This window comes from Sus scrofa, chromosome X (genome assembly GCF_054392235.1).
Source record: "Sus scrofa isolate SSC_HxYL_T2T_F1_AM1 chromosome X, Sscrofa_HxYL_maternal_Yorkshire_Landrace_v2.0, whole genome shotgun sequence".
In the NCBI taxonomy this organism is placed as follows: domain Eukaryota; kingdom Metazoa; phylum Chordata; class Mammalia; order Artiodactyla; family Suidae; genus Sus; species Sus scrofa.
The window spans coordinates 134,191,327-134,214,995 of record NC_139401.1 but is presented as its reverse complement, the minus strand read 5'-3'; the positions used below and the strand labels follow the sequence as shown (position 1 = coordinate 134,214,995).

The 23,669-nt window shown below is 48.3% G+C and overlaps 1 protein-coding gene and 1 long non-coding RNA gene across 30 annotated transcripts in view; one reads left to right on the top strand and one right to left on the bottom strand.

Annotated features, from left to right (window-relative positions):
• Window positions 1-2,616: 2,616 nt before the first annotated feature.
• The window catches only part of ZNF185 (zinc finger protein 185 with LIM domain), a 67,295-nt gene continuing 46,242 nt past the window's right edge, over window positions 2,617-23,669 (bottom strand). For 11 of the 29 annotated variants that reach the window (XM_085007460.1, XM_013986494.2, XM_013986498.2 and 8 more), the window contains 9 exons: window positions 22,677-22,772; window positions 18,593-18,790; window positions 12,237-12,434; window positions 10,528-10,638; window positions 10,088-10,168; window positions 8,889-8,954; window positions 8,236-8,338; window positions 5,068-5,166; window positions 2,617-4,735 (listed from right to left, as the gene is read on the bottom strand). In XM_085007460.1, coding sequence (XP_084863586.1) covers window positions 5,068-5,166; window positions 8,236-8,338; window positions 8,889-8,954; window positions 10,088-10,168; window positions 10,528-10,638; window positions 12,237-12,434; window positions 18,593-18,790; window positions 22,677-22,772 — 952 coding nt within the window. In that variant the 3' untranslated portion in view covers window positions 2,617-4,735. The remainder of the gene's footprint in view (window positions 4,736-5,067; window positions 5,167-8,235; window positions 8,339-8,888; window positions 8,955-10,087; window positions 10,169-10,527; window positions 10,639-12,236; window positions 12,435-18,592; window positions 18,791-22,676; window positions 22,773-23,669) is intronic. The other 18 variants (XM_085007469.1, XM_085007476.1, XM_085007478.1 and 15 more) reach the window with 3 other exon arrangements.
• On the top strand, window positions 20,452-23,433 carry LOC146394829 (uncharacterized). The gene is made up of 2 exons (XR_014835192.1): window positions 20,452-20,575; window positions 20,967-23,433. It is a non-coding gene; the product is annotated as an uncharacterized LOC146394829 (long non-coding RNA).

The window sequence follows — 23,669 nt, the reverse complement described above, 5'->3', positions numbered from 1 at the left end:
CTGAATCTTGTAATCTTGCACAAATTGTCAACCCTTGACAAATTTTCAGTTATTCCAATTTCTTTCAATATCTAGCTACAACCTTCTCAACTAACTTTTCTCATTTTTCTTTCTCCCTCCTGATTTGGCACCACAGAGACATGAAACCTGACTACCTAGATCCTTGTCAAGATGCTAAGTTTCCTTTGAGCTGGCCTTTCCTCCAAGAATCTGAAGAAGTATTGAGCATTAAAGGTCAGTGACTTGTTATATACCTCAGTGGACTTATAACCGTAGCAGACCATGAAGGGGTCAAATTTCTGTAGAAGAAGTTGTTGACTGGGTCAGTAAGGAAAGTCAAGCCTGTTCTTATATGAGAGGCATCCCTCTTTTAAGAACCCTGACACTAAAATAACTGTCCTGGGAGTTCCCATCGTGGCGCAGTGGAAACGAATTAGACTAGGAACCATGAGGTTTCGGGTTCAATCCCTGGCCTCGCTCAGTGGGTTAAGAATCTGGCGTTGCCGTGAGCTGTGGTGTAGGTCACAGACGGGGCTCGGATCCCGCGTTGGTGTGGCTGTGGTGTAGGCCGGTAGCTACAGCTCTGATTAGACCCCTACCCTGGGAACCTCCATATATCACTGGTGCAGCCCTAAAAAGACTACAGAAGACAAAAAAATAAAAATAAAAAAAATATATATAAAATAACTGCCCTGGAGGAGGTCTAAGATGGTGGAGTAGCAGGAGGTAAGACTCACCTACTCCCACAAGTACACTGAAAATACAACTACATGTGGAGCTATTTGCAAAATTTGTGAAAAACTGTCAAAAAAAACCTCAAGATTATGATAGAACAAGAAAAACATTATAAGACCAGATAGGACATAAGAAAGTACAAAGAAGAACAAGAGAAAAAGAAGTGAAAGGAAACAAGATGGGACCTGCTCTCCCAGGAAGGAGCTGGAAAGAGGAATAGCTCCTGCACCCTGGGGAGTTCCCCCACCAGTGATGAGATCAGCCAAAAATGGAGGAGGAACTCTAGACAGATGGTCTGAGCAGTTAAGAAGGAGACAGTCCTCCCCAAATGGTCAGTGCTATGGGCAACAGACAACCATAGGTGGGTGCCAGCAGCTGTTGGGAACTAAAATTTTGGCCTTAGAGATCAGACCCAAAGAGGGAGCTGGGGCCGGCTACATGGGGAAGAAAACGGGGTTGGCTATGCGGAAGCAGCCTAGAGGGACTAGAGAATAGGGCGACCACAATACAATAGTGAGCATCTAAGCAGAGACACCCCAGTCGGGCTTAGAGACTAGACACCATCGTTTGGGGGGTGCCGGAAGGAAGGGTCGGGATCCAGCACTATAGCCTTGTTCCCTATGCCAGCTTTCTCAAGCTGCAGGACACTGTCTGACTCACCTTGGGGAACCACGTGGCCCTAGCAGCTGCCTAGCAATGGCTGGGAAGCAGCCCCACCCTTAGGGCTACAGAATTCTTGGAGAAGGTGAAGTAACTGCTTCGGGGAATAACACAAATTACTGGTTCCTGATGCCCGCCCCTGCATGCTAGTGGAGCCCAACCTGCACCAGAAGAGCTTCTGGCAGCAGCAGGAGCCCATCTGCCGAGGGATCAGGGAAAACCCAGGTGCCTTGGCTCCGCCCACAGAAGCTGCAAAGGCTTGCGCCAGTGGGGCAGCAGCAGCAGAACTGGGAAAAAGAATGGAGACACAGATGGAGAACTTAAAAGAAATGTTTAACAAAGAGCAAGAGGATTTAAAGAGCAAAATGAATACTGCAATTGCTGAAATGAAAAATAATATAGAAGGAACAAATAGCAGGTTACTGGAGGCAGAAGAATGAATAAGTGAGGTGGAAGACAAAGAGTGGTGGAAATCACTACTACAGAAAAGAATAAAGAATGAAAAAAAACTTAGGAGAGTCTAAAAGACCTCCGCGACAGAATTAAACATACCAACATTCGTGTCATAGAGGTTCCAGAAGGAGAAGAGAGAAAGGGCCAGAGAAAATATGTGAAGAGATTATATCCAAAAATTTCCCAAATATGGGAAAGGAAACACTCAAGTGGAAGAAGCACAGAGAATTCCATACAAAATAAACCCAAGAAGAAATACAGCAAGACACATACTAACCAAACTGACAAAAATTAAGTTCAAAGAAAAAAATAGTAAGAGCCACAAGAGAAAAGCAACAAGTCACATCTAAGGGAATCCTCATAAGGATAACGGCCGAACCCAATAAATACCTTTGTCTATTTTAAGGGCTGGCATATAAAAGAGGGATTACAGATTGCCAGTGGGTGACAGTTAAAGGGAACAGGTTGTAACCCAACTCAAGAATGCATTTCCACAGCCAGGATGGGCTTGTAAGGAACTGAGCTCCTGGTCATTGCACGTGTTTCATAAGGACTAGGTGGCCAACTACCTGCAGTAATAGGGGAAGGGAGAATGGGCCTAAAAGAATAAAATACTCTTAATTAAGATCTGATGGGTCTAGAATTCCACACTTTCTGTGCATGCATAGTTGCTAGATCACGCTGTGTTTTCTCTTTAGATTTGATACTTTTTTTCAGTTTTTAAGTTTTATGGAAGTATGCTTGATTTACAATGTTGTGATACAGATCTGATACTTAAGTATATTTATTTGCTTTTGTAGAGAGAAATTTGATATTCATTATTTGCTTTTAGGTAACAGAAAATAAATCACACAGCCAAATACACAAGTTATTACAGTTAAAAAAGGAACCTTAACATTTACACATGAAATATCTTACCATTTATTATAATTGTGTACATTAATGTGAGTTAATAAGAAAGTATGGTTAAAAATGCTCGGCAACCAAAAAGGAGCAAGAATGTAATGCAACGACTTCTCTTTCTTAAGTGTGCAGAATTCTGTGCTGTTTTAAACATGAAGGAGACTGTTTCAGATTGAAATCTACATCTTGCAGGTTGGTTCTAAAACTCGCTTAAAAGCAGAGTGTATCTTGAATGCAGGAAAGCTAGCCTTTCTTGGCTAGCACTCCATCAGCTGGGTCTGTGCCAGGACTCAGGAGTGGCACCTCCCTCCCAAAGGCATGACCTTTCTTTCCCTTTCACCCATTCATTTAGCACCTGTGTGTCAGTCCCTACCATGTGCCAAGTCCCACATGGAGGGCTAGTCTTGAGGAAAACCAGTGTCAGTATATTTAGTGTCGGTACACGGCACATTATACCACTTCTCCCCTCCAGCGCAGATCTGATGCAGATCTATGGACATGAATGAAAAGTCCCTCTCCGATCATTTGGCAGGAGGAACAAGTCCACCAATGTTTATAAGACTCAGAAACTGGCTAGAGAGGGAGAGACATTTTTTAACTAAACCAAGAGAAAAGGCCCTCATTTTTTATCGGAAAAACACTCAGTCAGCTGGCCAACAGGTGTCCCTGTTCCAAGTACGGAGCGTCTCAGGACTTGCCACTAGCTTGGGAAAGTCTGTGAGTCAGAGCTCTTCCCAGCTGAGAGTATTTCCATTCAGAAGTGTTTTCTTGGAAAAGGGAGGTGAGGGAGGGCCACCAAAGCAGTGTGATTTCACCCCTTGCCCTCTTTGTAAAAGTGTGCCTAAGGGAAGGCCTTAGGGGGGTGGTGTTACCTGGTAGGATTAGGTAATCTCCACACAGTGTTTGGCATATACTCAGCACTAAGTCAAAGCTCACGGTTGTGGTTACTGTTACTGGAGAGAGCGTGGGCTCTGGACAGAGACAGCAATGGTTCTGCACGATGCAATGACCACCTCTCTGAGCCTCAATATCCTCATCAGCAAATTGGGTAGAAGATTAGTCTAGGGATTTATGCCATCACTTTGTGATAATGCCTCTGCTATATAGTGAAGCCTCAAGATATGTTAGCTGATGCTGGATGATGTGTCTGTTGCTCTAAGGGGGGTGTTACTAGGAGATTTCTGTGTAAAGCTGAGGGATTGGAAATTGAGGACAAAGGTATTAGTTAGCTATCCAGAGTCAGACAAAGATATCCCTTTGGTGAGCAGACTCGTAAGAATCACATCCTATAGAATTTAAATGTAATGTATAAACTTTCTAATACATGTTCACATGCCTGCAGGAAACACTCAACTATACTGAAATGCAGGAAGAAGAGGGGTCATTAAGATCTGCTATATAACTCAAGCAAAAGCAACTAACTCGATGTAAAAGTATATGGAACGTTTAAAAGCTAAACATTAGTCTACATTCACTCCTAGTATTCAGTGTCTGCAATTTCCCCACCAGGGATCGTCGACAGTCTTTAACCTCAGGATCTTCAGGGGGTCTCCTTCTCCTCTCAAGTCCCCAAGGTACACTCAGAGCTTTGAACCAGAATGTGATTTGCTCTCTGTCCCAAGAGTCAGGAACACCGAATCCCACACTTGTGTCCATGCCCACTATAGGAGGCCACCTCCACCTAAACTCATCATCAGGAAGCTGATCTGTCCTAGGGAAGCCAGAACGGCATTCTCGTTCAGTTGTCTTTGCTTGAGCCTGAAGTAAGGTCATGGATGTCAAGTGCTTTCTAAGCTATAAAAAGCTACCCAGAGAAGTAATTATCATAGAATCATTAAGATTCACTCCTGGATGGAAGCAAGTGCAACCTAAAAGGGGCAAAAAGATGAAGAAATCAAATGCAGGAGGGAGGGAGTAAGGGAAGCGCAACTGGGGACAGTCAAACTTGTCCAGAAGTCGTCAGCTTCTTCTCAGCTTGGAGCAGCTAAAAGAAAATAGAAGTATCCATGAGGAAGGAAGTCCTCCCAATCCTCAGAAGACATGCCGACCTGATGCAGTCACCCTCCCCCGACGTCTCAGACACCAGGGTCAACTCCCCTAGCTACGTGTTTTCCCATGTCCTTTTCCTTTCTAGGTTTAGCTGCTGTGCCATATAGAAGGTGCAACTTGGACATGTCCATAGGGAGAGGCTTTATCTGTGCCACGTGGGACTTCAAAGTATCACAGGCCATAGGGACATAAGGACTCAGGGTCCCCTGAACAGAAAGCTGAGAGAGCAGTTTCCTGCTGCTTGTCCCTTGAAATGCCAGCACCCACCTAGAAGAGCTTCTCGTAGCATTTCCCACAGTGGATGGTGTCACGGTGAATGAAGATCTGATCTAGAAGCTCACCCATCGGTTTACTGCAAATCCCGCACTGAAAGAGAAAACAAACTCGAGGTCACCATACAATGGAAGCAATACAAGCCACATCCTGGATGTTAAAGCCGACAATTAAAAAGGGCGCAAACAGGAGTTCCTGTTGTGGTTCAGCACGGTAAGAACTCAACTAGTATCCATGAGGATGTGGGTCCAATTCCTGGCCTCACTCAGTGGGTTAAGGATCTGGTGTTACTGTGAGATGTGGTGTAGGTCTCAGATGCAGCTCAGATCTGGTGTGGCTATGGCAGTGGTGTAAGCCAGCATCTGTGGCTTCCATGTGAACCCTAGCCTGGAACTTCTGTATGCCACAGGTGCAGCTGTAAGGGAAAAAAAAATGACAGAAACAGAAACAAAACCCAAAGTAAAACAAAAAGAAACAACTTAACAGGCAGAATGATCACAAAATGGTTAGGAGCCCAGGTTTAAGAGCTGGGCTTGGGTTTGAGCCCTAAATCCACTATTTCTTACTGTGTTGACCTTGGGTAAGTTCCTGACGCTCTCTGAGCCTCCATCTCCTCATATATGATGGGCACACTGGCAATTTATCAGAAGGATTCAATAACAAGGTCGTTGCAATTGTAGGAGAGCTGAAAGACCTTAATTGTGACATTTATAGTCCAAAGGAAGGTGACATTAGGGGCCAGTGAAAGGGGCAGCCTTAAAAAAGCAAAAAAGAAGAAAGTCATCAGACAGGTGCTTAGTGAGAATGGATACAGGGAGCTGGAGATCCTAACAGCTGTCCTCTACTGATTCCTAGGCCAATGTTCTTTTTTTTGTCTTTTTAGGGCCACGCCTGTTTCATATGGAGGTTCCCAGGCTAGGGTTCCAATAGGAGTTGCAGCTGCCAACCTACACCACAGCCATAGCAATGCAGGATCTGAGCTGCCCCTGCAACCTATACCATAGCTTGTGGCAACGCTGGACTCATACCCCACTGAGCAAAGCCAGGGATTGAACCTGAATCCTCACAGACACTATGTTGGATTCTTAACCCGCTGAGCTACAACTGGAACTCCTGATGGCTCTTTCTTCTATTTTTCAGTTCCGGTCTCCTGGCCATTTTATTTTTCACTATAAGCAGCCCTCTGTCATTTCTGTTAATGCAGATCAGGACTTGAATATCAACTCAGTTAACTAATAGTGCTGAAACATTTAGGGGGTCACCTCTGGGAGCACAGAAACAACAACCACAACAATCTGGGCTTGCAACATGCCTCACACTGTGTAGAACAGGGACCCTAAAGAGCTGTTATGATGGTATGGCCACAAGTGTCCTCTCCTGATTCCTAAATGAAACAATGCAAGTGAGTTTCCCACCACCTGGTCTTCTGTTCCTCTCCTCCTATGTTTTGGGCCCCTCTCTACCTCGAGCACTGCTCTAGTCAGACTGTAAGTGGAACAGGAGCCTCAGCATTGCCTGAAAACTTGTTCAAGAGGTCAATTCTCGGGTCCCACACAGGACGTACTGAGTTACAAACCAGGATGAGGCCCAGCACGCTGTTTCTTACCAATCCCTTCTGGGCATGGTCAAGTGTGAGATGCATGTTCCGGTGTGAGAAGTGCTGCAAGTTGTATGCCCACTCCTTGACTTCCAAGCTCTCCAGCTCATTTGGATGGTCTCTGCTACCACCGGGACCTCTGTTAGTGGTCCAGCCCACTGCCCCACTGTTATTGCTCCCTTGTACCCAGACTAAACCTTGCCAACCCACCTGGCAAAATCTCCACGCTGGGAAAACCTGCCCCTGCTTAATCCCTGCAGCTGAGCGTGGCCAGAGAACAACACGTGGCCATGCTGACTGGCCTACACTTCCCTCTGGCCATGCATCCTCCCCCTCTCTGAGACACCCATCGTTCCACTGGCAAACCTAGGAACCTCTCTGTATGGGACCCACAGACTTGGTCTTTCCTATATCTGCCATGCTGTAACTGGTACCATCTTTCTCTCCTACAAAAAATCATCATCAGTGTCTGTTCTCCACTGTTTCTCTCTTGTCAGCATAAGCCCCACTGTCTGCTTACAAAGCTAACCCCTCAGAAGAGTCTTCCAGAATCACTCTTTCCATTTCCACATGTCCTGTCCTCTCATGAGCCCACTCCAGCCAAAACTGCTCTGACTGAGGTCACTGGTGACCATCATGCTGCAAAATTCAAGGTCAATTCTCAGGCTTCATCCTACCTGATCTCTTAGCAACCACTGACAGGGTGACCACTGCAGCTCTCTGAGAAGCTGTATCACTTGGGGCATCGCATAACTTCTCGCCCTCCTCTGTATACCCCAAAGAGCCTCAGCACCAGCCCCCTTTTCCACCTATTCACAGTCTAGGTGATTTCACCAGGTCAGGGATGGCTCAAGGAAAACGTATGCCCTGAGGACTCCCAGTCCCAGCCTTTCCCTGGACCACAAACACAGTATCCAAATGACCACGTGACCTCTCGCACAGCCCCCCCCCCCCGAGGCATCCTCAATTTCACTCACCACCACTTTCCCTTTGCTCAAACCTGATCCCCTTTAGTCCTTCCCTTCTTAGTAAAAGGCGCCGCCATCCTTTGAGTTAATGGCTGAGGCCCCAGAACTTGGGATCTCCTTGGACTCCTCTCATTTTCTCACACCCCACGAACTGCCAGCCATCATCTTGACATCTCCCCTGCCAACTCCCTAATCAAGTGACTCTTTTCTCTACGTGGTTTCCTTTTCCCATCTTGCCCCCCCTACAGCACTTCCCTCACCTTGTCTCTCCCCTGTCCAAACCCTCGACAGATTCCAGTTGCATTTAGAGTGAAATCCAAAGTCTATCTGCGTCTTCCAAAGTCTACATAAATCAGTTCTCACTCATCTTTGCAAGTTTATTTCCTACCACTCACCCCTCACTCACGCCATTTCAGCCACATGCTCCTTTGCACTTCTTTATCCTTTTCTGAGAATAATCTTTCCCTAGAAGATCACAGTTTGCATCTACGAACCCCAAACGCCCCCATCCAGCCCCCTCCCTCCCACCCCCCCCCCCGGCAACCACAAGTCTGTTTTCCATGTCTGTGCCATAGCCTCCCTAGCTCTCTTCCTTACCTTAAAGCAGTAGTCATGGCAGCAGATGCCAAGATGTTCTAGGGTAATCTTTGGACAGTCTCGGATCTCCCGATGGCAGTAAGTACAGATCCCTGCACTTATTCTGAGAAATGAAAAACAAGCACCCACAGTCAGCCGGGCATTCAGAGTAGTGATACAATGCAGCTAGAACCTCTGGTACATGCTTTATGCCAGACTGGAGCTCAGCCCCCGGGAGACCCTCACGTTGTTTCCAAAACTAGTCACGTATCTTCACCCTAGTCTCTATCATAGGTGTGACTCTTGCTCCAGGCAGCTTGCCTCTCCCTGTACCCCTGCCTACCATATCTCCCTGTACCCCTGCCTACCATATCCCCTCTAGAACAGGTACACCCATGCGTTTTCCTACAGGAGACATGACCTTGTATGCCCTTCTCCTCATGCCTGGGACCACTAACTCACTATGTCCACCCTTTGGTTTTACCCGGGTTCAAAGGCTCTAATTACCACAAGTGTGACACCACAAGAAGGGAAGCAGTGCCCTATGGTGTGATGTGACACATCACGACTAGAAATGGGTAAGTAGCAGTAAAGCACCAGACAAAAGCAAATGGACTTGGCATGTCAATCCAAGCTGTTTCTCCTCTGTAGACCTGTGAGCTCCCTGGACTTACTGCTCAGGGTATGGAGTACTGTCAAATGGGAGTTTCTCCGCCATGCTGCACGAGTCCTCAATGTTGCTGATGGTGCAGGGAGAGAGGAGAACAGAAGATGGGAGCCAGATCATTACCGCGGTCATGAGTGGAAAATGGTTCTCTAATTAACACAGGGATTACAAGCTGAGAGAAGACTCTGTATGACCAGCCAACATCTGTTGTGCGAAATGGCAAGGGAGGCTTTGCACCTGGTGCCAAGAAGGCATAATTCTCTCAGAGAAGACCCCTGTATTGGGGGTGAGGAAGATGACCAGAGGATGGTATACCAGGAAAACCCCCACTTTCACTGACCATGGGGAAAGGACCTGGGTTATAATGTGACAGTCACCTGGGGCCCACTCACAGAAGAAATCAGACACTAGGAATGGGAACAAAAAAAGAAGCAAACTTTCCAACATAACCCCTGCACTTCAGTGACAGGGTGGGATTAAGGGTGAGGTTTTTTTTCCTTTTTGCATCTTCCTTTTCCAATAATGTGAGTTTTTATAATAAAATCTAATGATTAAAAAACTATTGCCAGAGAAGTGCAAGTAGCTACAAGCTCTGGGATTTTCTTTATTGAAGCTGCCTTTCTCACAGAAGCTTAGGTCATGGTCACCTCAGCTTCTGACTTCTCAGCATTAACCTTATCCTCCAACCCTCCTGGAAGGTAAAGCAAAAGGCGAAAACAGCAGGACTGGAAGAAGAAAAACCACAGGACAGATTGTCTTGCCCAGGAAACATTATCTTGTCCAAAATGATCCAATAAATGGGGGCTGAGCTGGGCCTTGAACTTGACCTCTATCCTCATGTTCACCATTTCACCGCAGCAGTGAAAGCTGGTCTGGAATCTTCAGGGGCCCAATCCTAAAAGAAGGCCAGGATGCTCCTCTCTCTCTGTTACTAAAGTTCTCACTCTAGAAGTGGGGTGATGTCCTAAATAAAATTCCCAGAAGGACACTGCCTCAGTGTGTGATAGTTTTTAATGGAGGTGGTATGGACATACCCTTCAACATGGCATCAGGAAGCAAGCAGACAAAGAGATGCTAAGGGAAAAGTTTTGCTCTCAGGGTTTCACATAAAGGAAGCTTTACCATCTACTCAATAAATGATTATACAGAAACTACACAGGACCTGGCAGGAGAAGGCATGACATGGAAATATCTGGGACTTCTTACCTGTCATAAAATGAAGACAGTGGCTTCCCAGAAGATACTTCACCAGCATTCACATACTCTTTCACAAAGAGAATCCCTTTGCTGTAGAAAGAGCACAGCAGAACAAAAAGATTCTGGGGGACTGGGCCTGGCCTAAAGGAGGGGTCCAGGGCAGAGAGGAGCATTTTGTTTGAAGGAAGTGAAAGAGTTAGTGGGAAGGCCCGGAGCAAGAAAAGCAAGAAACAGGAGCTGCGAGGCTGCTGCACTCACTGTGGACTGAAATCAAAGCCCATGGCTACAGTCCACTGTGTGTGGATTTGAGGGCGCTAGAAAGAGGCTCCCTGCAGCCAGTGGTGCTGGGCTACCCTCCTACACGCAGGTCTCAACACATCCCCTTCCTGAGACTTCAGTCCAGTGCGAATCTCCATCATCAGGGTAGCCTCCAGCTTCTCTTTTCTTACCTGGCTGAGTTGGGCTCCAATTCACTTGGGGAGGCTGGGGTGTAAACATGAGGCTGCTCAGATGTGGCCGTAATGGTAACAGTGGCCATACAGCTCGAAGGGTTTGTCATCCTGAAAGAAGTACATGGATGGGCAAGTGTGTCAACACCTGCTGTTTTCCAGGGTCAAAGAGGGATTTCAAGGGCTAATCCCGAGACTGCCACTTCAAGGAGTTTTTAAAAATGCTAATTTATGTTGAAAAAATCCGTGAAAAGCACTGAGCTTTTGTTCTTTGAGGCTCCTGAGATCAATGGGTAGAGGAACTCATTTTACAGATGACAAAACCCAGGCTATGTGACACAAGTCACACCGTAAGTCAGGGGCAAGACCCCAACCTTCCAGCATGCCCAGAACTACTCCTGCAGCCAAGAGCCCGGGCCTGTGACTCAATTAGTTAGAGCAGAACTATGGGGCTACTGGAGACTCAACAGATACAGTCTTGCTTACTACCTCAATCAATGGGACAGCCCCTTCCTGGAATGAGCTGCCCACCCCATTCTCCAGCGGAAGAAACGAATTTAGGTATAACCAAGAAAGAAATTTAGATACACCTCATTCTGGAAGTTACTTGTCCTAAGTGGAGGCAAGAAACTGACAGGTATAAAGGTTTTTCTGAATCTCCACCCATTGGTGTAACACACCGCCCATCACTGACTCTTCTGCATTTGTGCCATTCACCTCCTATCATCCCTCTGTCCAGCAGCCTCAGCCCGGCTCTGTCCTGGGTTAGTTTTGGCTTCTCGTCAAAACACTGCCAATCAGATCATGTTCTGGAAGTGGCTACATCCACCTGGCTGAGGCTTGGGTATCACTCTTTGGCCAGAGAATCAAGTGCACCTGCCCAACTGCCCCGCCTCATCTTCGCAGTCTGTCACAAGTACGTGGCCTCTCTCGTACCCTTGGACATGTCACCACTCTCTCATGTGTGAAGCCCTTTCAGAGTAGCTGCCCTCTCACCCTAGGTTGGGTGAGATACCCTACCAATGTGCCCAGTCACCCTGGCCTATTCCTATATCACTCTAGGACACCGGAATGTGCCATGGAGACTGGAGGAGGTGTAGTGGCTGGGATGCGAGGCCCCACAGAAACCTGAAAGACAGATGGGGGCACCAGAAAGGGAGAAGAGAAGTGACTACTGAGCATCCCCTGATCCACACCCAGCACAGGAGCCAAGTGGACAGCAGAGCTGAGGGAACAAGGTAAAAATACATTCCAGGAGGGAGGTGAAATGTTGTGGATGATGGGGCTCCAGACATGCTGCTTCCTTGGCTCTTCCCATATTCTTTGCCCGGCCAGCTCCTCCTTGTGCTTTAGGTCTCAAGTGAACTGTTCCCTCCCCAGCAGAAGACCTTTCCACAACCATGTGAGCATATCAACAATGAAGAGGCAGCAGATATATCAGAATGATAGCAATACAAGGTATGAGCTGACCGTCTCAGTTCTAACTCATAGTTCTCTGGGCACCTTCTCTATGCCAGACTTGGTCTAACATATTTGATGCTGTGGCACCAAAGTGATGCTCAAAGACATCTACTTCTGGGGTACTCATTGCCGGTCAGCTTCAACTGGTCGCTAGTCAGTCACAACTACATAAGGTAACTGGCATGCTCAGTATGTTAAGATTTGTTCTGGGTTGCAACCCCTGAAAAAACGCCCAGCATAGCGCTTACCTGTTGGCCTGGCTGTCCACTTCCAGGAGCTGCTCAGGTTTTCTGGAGCTGCTCTGCTGCTCTGGGGTGCTGGGATCTGCAGGCTGCTGGGTGGGCACAGCTGGGTCTCCCTGGCCATCTCTTAGGGCTCCGGGCCTCCCTTGCCAGGCCTCCTCTCCCTCCTTGGTGACCACGTTCTTCTCACAACCAGCCAAGTCGCTGTGGAAGAACCAGCACCCTTATGGAGCGAGTGTTGTGGGACCAGCCCTGGCTCACCTACTGCAAACTGATACCTGCTTCCGAGGCCTTGGCAGGTTCCTCTCCCAGATGAGGTGGGAGGGGTTGCGAGAGAGGAGTCCACTACGGCCCCCACCTGTGGGACAGTTCCTCTCCTTGTCAGCAGTACCGACAAGAACACATAATGACTTCCAGGAGGTTTTAACACAATCTTCTCCTCGACTGAAACAGTGACATGTCCTTCCCCTGCGTCCTGCTGCCATATCTCCTTTCTTCTAACCTTCCAAGGCGCAGTTCATCTGTCCTCCCTAAAAAGTACCAAGCCACCCTGTCTGTTCCCCAGGCCACAGTGCTCAGAGGGGTCCTGCACGAAAGCCCAGCAGGAGCCCAGCTCTCTGGGAAAGGGTCTCTTACCCCAGCTTCCTTGGCGGACTGGGTGGGGACCGCCTGAAGCGGAGGAGAATGTTCGGCTTCCGACATTCTCAATCGGGCTGTTGACCCTACAAGGCGCGGGGGGGGGGAGGGGGGAAAGGCCTTGAAAACCCGGACTCCTGACCAAGCCAGGCTAGGGCTGCCCAACCCATTTGTGATCCTCGCGCGCCATCTGCTGGCCTGCACGGGCCAGGCCGAGAATAAGCTCTGCCTAAGCCTAATTTGCTCACAGCAGCCATTTTCTTTATTGACCGTCCCATTTCCCAGCGGTCATTGCGACCCGAGCTCGCCGCTGCAGGAAATGGCGGCCCGCGCAGCCGCACTCGTGTGGGACGCAAGCGCACGTGAGTCCTGGGCACCCACGCACAGGCGCAGAAGTATTGCTGTGGCTGCTTTGTTTATTGCAGTCTTTTTTATTGCGAAGTAGTTGACCTTACGAGGCATAGCACTTTCATTCTTTTTTGAAAACAGAAGAAAAGTCTAGGGTGAGGGTCCTTTGCAGTTCATAAAAAGCACTCAGGATGTACTTTTGACAACCTACCCGCCCCCCAGCCGCCATTCGCGCAGCTCAATCTCATGGCATAGCTACCGCTACACTTCCTATCACTAAGTCTTCCGAGGGAAATGGAGTAGCAGCGGAAGCCAGGGCTCATCACTTAAGGGACCCGTTTAAAGCAAAAAAAAAAAAAAAAAAAAGTCTTTTCAAACTTCAAACACCCCATCCCCCATCCTGAAGCTTCTCTTCCCCCTGCAACAGGCAAGCTCGGGCAACAAGCCAAGCTGTGTGCACTAGCTCTTCTCATTTCTTCATTCCTTTCTCCCTGTCAACTCTCCACGGAAGCTAATATATTGCTTAGCAATATCCCAAAATATCTGTGCTGAAGGACCTCTCTGTCCCTAGTGTCTAGGACCAATATCTGCCTCCAGGTAGATGAGCTTTGGAGACACCCCAATTGGCTGTTTGGTTTCTGCTTCGTGCCTCACCCAAAATTTAGTCTACAATCACCATAAGATTATATATCAGGGCAAAAAAAAAAAATTGTACAGTAGAAAGCGTAGGCTTCATGTTGACCAGGTAACCGCAACTGGTCCCATCTGCCAGAAACACAATTCTGATAAAAATATAAAGTGTGGCAAAGAGGAGCACCAATTTTATATAAACCAATGAGTTTTGTATTTGTGTTTATACCTGACTCATGGCTGAAGATTTAGAATTAAACCCTAAGATCTCTGTTCAAGTCTGTCTCCATGTTTATGTACAGATGTATATTATGTATGTGTAAAATTTTTTACCTCAGGATAGGATTACCAACTTAACTTAAAAAATCCCTTATCCTCTACTTCAACGGACTTAGACATAAAATCACTTCTTATCTGGAGGACTGGTATACTTCCTAGCTCTTCTCCCTACCTGCACCCTGCCCACTTCCAGTCCATTCTTTTCATCACCATCACAGAGAGAACTCTAAAGTACAAATCTGACCATATCAATGCACTGCTTAAAACTTTTCCAATATTTCCCATTGTGGCTCAGTGGTAACAAACCAGACTAGTATCCATGAGGATGCAGGTTAAATCCCTAGCCTTTCTCAGTGAGTTAAGGATCCAGTATTGCTGTGAGCTTTGGTGTAGGTTGCAGATGCAGCTCAGCTCTGGCGAGGCTGTGGCTGTGGCAATGTCCACTGATGGATAAATGGATAAACACAATGTAGTATGTCCAGATTATGAAATATTATTCAATCTTAAAAAAGAATAAAATTCTGGTGCATGTTACAACATGGATGAACCATCAAGATATTATGCTAATCGAAAGATGCCAGTTACAAAAAGACAAATACTGCACGGTTCCACTTATATGAAGTTGTTGTTTCATGTGGACAGGGTTCGGCTTTCGCAAGGTAGAAACAGTTCTGGAGATTGGTTGCACAACACTGTGAACATACTTAATGCCACTAAAGTGCACACTTAAAAATGGTTAGGATGGTAATTTTTATGTTATACGTATTTTAAAATTTAAAAACAGGAGTTCCCATCGTGGCGCAGTGGTTAACGAATCCGACTGGGAACCATGAGGTTGCGGGTTCGGTCCCTGCCCTTGCTCAGTGGGTTAACGATCCGGCGTTGCCGTGAGCTGTGGTGTAGGTTGCAGACGCGGCTTGGATCCTGCGTTGCTGTGGCTCTGGTGTAGGCCTGTGGCTACAGCTCTGATCCCACCCCTAGCCTGGGAACCTCCATATGCCGCGGGAGTGGACCAAGAAATGGCAAAAAAAAAAAATAAATAAAATAAAATAAAAAAAATAAAATAAAAACAAATTTCCTTACCTCCTCTTTATCCTCAGGAGAAAGTCCAAGTCCTTATTATGGCATAAGGGTCTGACCCTGCCCATCTATGCTTGTGATAATGTAGTTTTTGTCCTTTATTACACTGATACAGTGTGTGGTGTGTTGGTGTCTCTGAGAGCACCCTCAGGTTCAGTGATTTGCTAGAACTCCCAGGACTCAGCACATAGTCCTCCTCTGGTTAAGATTTATTACCATAAAAGGATAGCAAGCAAAATCAGCAAAAGGAAAGTGCAGTGTTTTCATCCACAGCCCAAGGTTTTTATTAGAAGCTGGTCAGGTAAGTGCTTTCTGCCTAAAATGTACCCAAATTCCCAAATCCCAGAAGACAAGCAGAGATTCACCATAAAACACATCATTTGTACAAGTAATCTAGGCCATCAGCCTCGTCATGAATCATTTAGGGGGAGGTTCCTATCTCTGTAGAGAACTGTTCACTCTTTCAAGTTCCAAGAGACCAGCCAAGGGCCCAGCTTGCAAGCAGGCCTTAATAAGGAGAGCAGTCTCAGGCCTGCTAGGTTAACCCCTGTCTGGACACCATCTGCCCAACATCAACTCCTCCACCGCCTTCTGTCCATAAACTACAGCCACATCAAACCAAACAGTTCTCCTTACTGTCAACTCTCTAAGCACAGGAGATTCCCTTACTCCTGGACCCTTCTTTCATACCCTCAAAAACTTCAAGATGAACATCCACTGTCACCTCTCCTGTCGTGATTCCATGAGGCCTGCCAAGTCACATGCTTCTTCTAATATGCTGCCATCTCACTTTATCAGGGATAGAGGGTATGGACAAAGTCTTATTTGTCTGTATGCCCTACACTTAGCACATGGTTTGACACTAGCTAATCACTAAGTAAAATTTGGTGTAACTATGGAATGTGTGGCTCATTAATTCACAGAACAAATAAAGGCGCCCACATTACTCTGCTCATTCTTTCTTCTGCCATCTGACTTACATCCGCACTCAGCCTGCCTTCGTATCTCAGAGGTCAAAACTTCTCCTTCTGACCAAAGGCTATAGAATCTACCACCACCCAGCCTCCAGCATGACCTCAGTGACCCTTCACCCTCAGGTTTGCTCACTCCCTCTTTGAACAACAAACTCTCTACTGAACTGTTATTTCCTTCCCTGAGCACATAAGCACACACTGTAGGAAGTCCTTGTCATTGTCCTATGTTTATCTGCTCTCTTCTCCCACATCCATCACCTCCTTACATCCCACTCTGTCTTCAGTCTACCATAATCCAACCACACCCTTTCTGTTCCCCAAACCTTCCCCTGTCCAGGCATCCATAAGCTCCATGTCACCAAATCTGGTGCACCTATTTCAGGGTCCAAAGCACACTGGAAAGTTAACTCAGCTTGGGTTGGTTTCTAGGTATCCAAAATTTTGCTTCTCAGTACACCTCCTCGACTCCTCTTCCTCGAAAAGACCTTTCAATGTTATTTTCCATCTGCCTTTGTTTCTCTCTTATTTTTACTTTTTTTACATACTTGCTTAGAATTTTAGGGGCCAATAGTCAACACCCCTTTCTTTCTTCTTGAAACAAAAGAAAAAAAAAGTCAGCTAATGAAGCAGGTGGCTTTACATGTAGAATCCAAAAGGAAGGCTCCCTTTGCATCCCTGAAACACAGGGACTTAGCCAAGGACATGGCTGGACAACTGGCCCTGGGAGCTTGTGGAGAGAAGAGGATTTGGGGCGGGAGGGGGAATATCCTGGGCTGTCCATCTAAAGCCATATGCCTCCAAAGACAGGTATAATTAGGGGCCAATCTGAGTCCATACAGTTCCTGTTCCCAAAGTGGCAACCAACCAAAGCCAAGGAAGAATGGGAACAACCTTGGCCTGCCTCATGTTGCATGTACCCCCCAGTCTGATCCTCCATGTGGCAGCTAAAGAGGGTCTTCCTACAAGTTATGTCTGGTCTTTAAGTCAGAACCTCCCACTGCTGCAACTCTGACGTTGAATTTCCTTTACAATGTATCTATCTGGCAAAGTCTTCCAGCTCCAACCTCATGTACTTGTAAATAAATCCTCTCCTGACACCCCCCCCCCAAACCCCAAAGAAATGCAGTCATGTCCTCCTTTATCTATAGGTTGTACTTTTTATACCCTGTCTTGCCAGATAGAACACTGAATAGAATGCCCAGAAGTCCAAAGTTGTTGGGGTGGTTGGTTTGTTTGTTTTTGTTTTTTGCTTTTTAGGGCTGCACCCACAACATATGGAAGTTCCCAGGCTAGGGGTCAAATTGGAGCTGTAGCTGTTGGCCTACACCTCAGCCACTGCAACACTGGATCCTTAATCCACTGAGTGAGGCCAGGGATCAAACTTGCATCTTCCTGGGTACTAGTCAGGTTCATTACCTCTGAGCCATGAAGGGAACCCAAAGTTGTTCATTCAGTGTGTTTGGTCTGGGCTTCTACAAGGAATGGAGACAAGGATGGACAAAGGAATCGATAAGGAAACCTATTACCTAACAGTTGAGCCTGGCCCTAAAAATAACCTCCTATTTAAGTACAGAACCTAAGAAGCCCAGTATCATGAGGATGGATGGACATTTTTTTTTTATCCCTGCAAGAGAAGCCACATGAGCCATCTCCCTTCTCCTGCACTGGTGAAAGCCTGTGCTCTGACCTACCAGGATTTATGTCTTGTGTGAGAAACTGTTTCCTCAGATCTTCAGAAGTGGTCATTGCTTTCATTTGCTCTTTTTTTTTTTCTTCCTTTTTGTCTTTTTAGGGTCGCACCCACAGCATATGGAGGTTTCTAGGCTAGGGGTCTAATTGGAGCTGTAGCTGCCAGCCTACACCACAATTCATAGCAATGCCGGATCCTTGACCCACCGAGTGAGGCCAGGGATCAAACCCACATCCTCGTGGTTCCTAGTTGGATTCATTTCTGCTGAGCCACGACAGGAACTCATTTGCTTTTTCTGAAATCTCAAAGAAATACACCTGTCTGCACGCCTGTGACCTGTGCAAGGCGTGAGTGTAGTGGCCACATGCTGTCAGGAGAGCCTTGACTTGAATACCTCACACTCAATACCACAAGGTTGCTTCCAGTGACAGTCACACTTGCCCTCTCACACCAACACATCACCAATCACAATCCGGCTGCCACCCTTACTGCCTCTGTCAGGGCACCTGTCTAATGCCTGCTCACCTGCTCTCTGTGCTTCACCTTGCTGCACTCTCCCATCACAGGCCCCACCTCAGCTCCTGGTGCCACAGGAAGCCCAGGGAGTCACCATCCTAACCCCACTCCTGCGTGGATGTGGGGCAAAAGCGGGTCCCACCTTGGTCATGGCCCCTGACAAAACTCTGGTTCAGGTAGGCAGGAGCCCAGTCCAGCATAGCGCTTACCTGTTGGCCTGGCTGTCCACTTCCAGGAGCTGCTCAGGTTTTCTGGAGCTGCTCTGCTGCTCTGGGGTGCTGGGATCTGCAGGCTGCTGGGTGGGCACAGCTGGGTCTCCCTGGCCATCTCTTAGGGCTCCGGGCCTCCCTTGCCAGGCCTCCTCTCCCTCCTTGGTGACCACGTTCTTCTCACAACCAGCCAAGTCGCTGTGGAAGAACCAGCACCCTTATGGAGCGAGTGCCATGGGACCAGCCCTGGCTCACCTACTGCAAACTGATACCCGCTTCCGAGGCCTTGGCAGGTTCCTCTCCCAGATGAGGTGGGAGGGGTTGCGAGAGAGGAGTCCACTACGGCCCCCACCTGTGGGACAGATGAACTTTAAGCAAGAGTGCAAGTGGCTGTTCTGGACAATCACACTTTCTACATGGAAGAGGATAGCACCTTCCACTCTTGATTACAGTTCATCTGTTCCAGAGTTCCCGCTGTGGCTCAGCGGGATTGGCAGCATCTCTGCAGGACACAGATTTGATCTTTGGCCCAGCACAGTGAGTTAATGGATCTGTCACTGTTGCAGCTTCAGTATAGGTCGCAACTGTGGCTTGGATCTGATCCCTAGGGCCTGGGAACTCCATACTCCCAGGGGGTGGGGGTGGGGGTGGGGGTGGGGGTGGGTGGGAGGTAGGGTACCAAAGGAAAAAAAAGTTCACTTGTTGTAATGCAGAGGGCACATAAACCTGAAAAGCCCAAACTTCCACAGCAAGAAAGTGGCAAACAGCATATGCTATAAATGTAAAGTTATTAAATGAGGCCAATAAGGCCGGTAAAGGGGAGCAGAAGCCACCTTTCCAAGTGCCCTTAAATGTTTTCGGTGGAAAGAGGGACTCCTCTGGGGCTGCTTTAAGCTTTTATACAAGGAGAGTTCAACATGTACATAGTACTTTGTGCCAGACAATGTCCTAAGAGCTTTACACACACAAACCCATTTCACCCTCACAACTCTGCATCCAGGAACTATCATCGTCACTACTGTACAGGTAAGGAAACAGAAGCACACAGGAGTTCTCTTGCAGTGCTGCAGGGTTGTCACAGCTGTGGCTTGAGTCACTGCTGTGACGCAGGTTCGTATCCCTCGCCTGAGAACTTCCACATGCCGTGGGCGAGGCCAAAGAAATAAAAGATTAAAAAGATACCCAAGACTGCAAAGCAAGTCAGTTACGGAGGCGGGATTTGAGCCCCAGCAAGGGGTCCATGCTCCCTGTGCTATGGGGCCTCCTTCTGCACCTGCGACTACAGAGGAGGAGGGCCGAGCTCCCCAACTTTGCAGCAGGTCCACGGCTCCGCGGGTCTCCCCGCTCCCACGGAGCGCCAGCGCCCCGCGGGCAGAGACCCCCAACAGCGGGCTCGCTGCCACACGGCCTCTGGCCACGGGACCCCCCCCCCCACCGCCGCCCCGGCTCTTCTCCTCGCGGGCACCCATTCTCCTCTCCGCCCGGAGGTCGGCGCGTGCTCGGGGGCCTGCGTCAGCCCCAGGGCCGCTGGGGGGGGGGCGGGGGCGGGGAAGGGACGCGGGCGCCCAGGGCGGCCCGAGGTGGCCGGCAGGCCCAAGCGTGGTCTTGGCGCGCCCTCTGGCGGCCGGCGCGAGCAACGGCCGGGGAGGAGCGCCTCCGAGCCCCGTCGCGCCCGGGGGAGCCATTTCGCGGGGTGGACGGGCGCGGCTCCCGACAGGCACCGCGACGCACGCGGGCGGCTGCAGGAAATGGCGGCGCGCGCAGGCGCCCACGGGCCGGATGCTACCGCGCACCACCCCGGCGCACTCCCGCGCAGGTGCGCACGGGCCGGCCTCGCGCCGGGACCGTGAGCGAGTCCGGAATTCGCGCCCAGGCGCGCGGGGCGGGTGCGCGCGTTCTGCGCGGCTGCCGACTGCGTCCCTTCTTTCTTCCCAATGCACAACTTTCTGGCTTCCCATAGAGATTGTGAAGCTCTAGGACAAGGTTTGTCAAGCTCGCTATTATCGACATTTTGGTCTTGATAACTGTCATGAGATCTGTCCCACGCCTTGTAAGAAGTTGGGCAGCACCCCTGGTCTCTACCCGCCATTTGCTGGTAGCACCCTCTTCCCAGTTACGGCAATCAGCATTGTCTCCAGATACTGCCCAAGTGACTTTTAGAACAGTCCTTCTCAATCTAGACTGAACATGAAAATAAACTGGGAGCTTTTTAAAAGACATTGATAGTGTAGGCCTACTGCAGAACAATTTAATGCAGATTCTCTGAGTAGGGCTCAGTACAATTTCCTAGAAAACACTTATAAGGTGATTCTCAAGTGCAGCTAGAATTGTGAAACACTATAATCAATGGTTGGTTTTGATTTTGATTTTGCAGACTTAATCAGACGAAAGTAGTTCCAAGCCTGGACTCTATTCCTGTCTCTGATCCTCAAAGGAGCCCTCTGTTTCCTCCATTGACAAATTGCGGAAGAAGCCAGAACCTTCCTCAGGTTTGAGGAATATTACATGAGATATAGTACAGATGGCATGTAGTACATATTAACCATCTGACAGTTACTGATTCTGGGTCTTAAGGATAGGCCCCAAAGATAGATTTCATGAACTAGTTTTTAGAGTTTCTCCTGAGATTTTTCTTAGAGTTTTTTGTGTTGGGATTCAGCTCTGCCTTTTGTAAGCCCCTGACAAGTCACTTAACCTTTTTATGCTTCAGTTTCCCCATCTTATCTGTTTCACAGGGTTGCTGGGAAGATTGTTAGGCACATGACAGGATGCACTACAGGTGGTTAGTTATTGTCTTCACTCTGTTAATTGTCAGTGCAATTCGAGACCAAAAAAATGTCATATAATAGGACCTCATACTTTAGACATCCATTGCCCACCCCAGCTCATAGCAAAAATTCACTCAACTTTTAAACGCCCAAATCAGACCATGTTCCTCTCTGGCTTAAAACTTGAAATAAGATCCAGTCTCCTTACTATGGCTTACCAAAGCCCTGTTCCATCTATGGTCCCCCTTGCCACCTGGTAGGCTCCAGCCACTCTATGTTTTAGAACCTGCTAAGCATGTTCCCACAGCAGGGTTTTTAACTATCCCTATCTGCAGCTCTCCTGCGTGGCCCCTCTCCACTCATCTAAGTAGTAGCCCTCCTCACTGCCATCACTATCTTAGCACCCTGGCTATTTCTTTCAGAGCACTGTTCTTCTCAGGAGTTATAGCGGCCTGGGTTCTTCTGGGCCTTTGTCCTTCACTATAATTAGGCACAACCCTCACAGGATTATGGAGAGACTGTGTGAGACACTGAGTAGAGGGCTGTGCACACAGTAGGTGTCCCAAAGTGAAGTAGTGATTATTAACCATATTTGGCACTAAAGGTCAATCAGCCCCTGCTTACCTTGACAAGACTCCTCTTCCACCATTGCCCCATGAAGGTCCTCAGCACTGGCCACACTCAGCTACATACAGTGCCCAGAAAACAAGAGGCTGTTTGGACTCCTTTGTATATCCTGTTCACTTTGCTTGGAGGGCTCCTATGTACCTTGCATGATTCAGCTCAAAAGCCACCTCTCCCATGAGGCTGTGCTGGACCCTCCTTCCCCGCTCCAGCATGATGTGTTGTTCCCAGTCTGGGCCAGGTTTTGCCCCCCATCAGCCATGTCTGATTGCTCTGTGCTCCAGCCTACAGCACAGGGTGGGTGTTCTCCGAGTAGTTGCTGACTGCCTGTTTATGGAGGACTTCCTAGCTGGGGGCAGCAGCACTGTTGGCTGATGTCTTACCCCTTTGGGTCTGTCTCTTCCTATCTGCTAGGACAGTAGAGGCCAAAGTGGTACCCGAGCTGAGGGGGGAAGCACACAGGCCCGCTGAGGTCTTTTCCCAAGCTGCCACCTCAGCTTGGGTTCCCCGTAGGTAGGTGCTGAGTTGGCTGGTCCCCTGACTTATTACCAGTACCCTCTCCCCCACTGCCCCTGCTGGGTGGATTCACCTCCAGGTCAGGGCCCCTCCCAGCCTTCCTGTTCTGCGGCAATTACCTGAGGTGAACATGGCTTGGAGCTGAGAAAAGCAAGGGGCAGTTTCCCCACTCTTACCTGGCAGCCAGTGGTCCAGGTGTGTGAGGCTGCGAGTTGGCAGCGTGCACGTCCTGATCACGCAGGAGAGAGGGAAAGCCAGCAGCTGAGCACAGCCTATGGAAGGAGGCCAAGCCTGGTCTTGGTTCCGGATTTTGTGTTTTTATGTTTACTCCCCCTGAGAGGGTGGCTCCTGTCCCTGACAGATGATAGGCACTGAGGAGTTGCTGAAAATGATGCTCGGGGCACAATACTCACTCACAGTCCACAGCTGACTGACCATAGTGCAGTGTGGCCTGGTGTTTAAGTGCACACTCCCTGGGGGTGCAGTGCTCTGATTCAAATCATGGCTTTGCTAACCTCCTGGCTGTGTGACCCTGGGCACATCACCTGACCACTTTGGGCCTCAGTTTGCTCATCATTGAAATGGGTTGAACTGCGTCTGCCTCATACGTTTTCTGAGAAGAGTAAATGACTTAATAGATGCCAAGTACTTAGAACAATGCCTGGGCCCCAACACGTGCTAAAGTGTGCCTGTTATTATTACTGAGCCCTGCGGCTGTTTGTAGAATCCACTCGAATAGAATGCTCACAAAGAGTTCCTGGGTTTTCTTCCGAAATCCATTTATGCCAGTTGTACTTGCAACCATAATCACTAAATTCAATTATTAAGAAAACTCATGAAAATGAGTGGAAAAAAAAAAAAAGGAGAGTGGGTTTTCCTTCATGAGAAACGACCTTTTCTTTGGAAAGACAATAAAGGCCAGTCTCTTAAAAATCATTGTCAGGAGTTCCCATTGTGGCTCAGCAGAAACAAATCTGACTATCATCCATGAGGACACAGGTTCGATCCCTGGCTTCACTCAGTGGGTTAAGGATCCATTGTTGCCGTGAGCTGTGCTGTGGGTTGCAGACATGGCTCAGATCTGGTGTTGCTGTGACTGTGGTATAGGCCGGTGTCTACAGCTCTAATTTGATCCCTAGCCTGGGAACCTCCACATGCTGTGGGTGGTG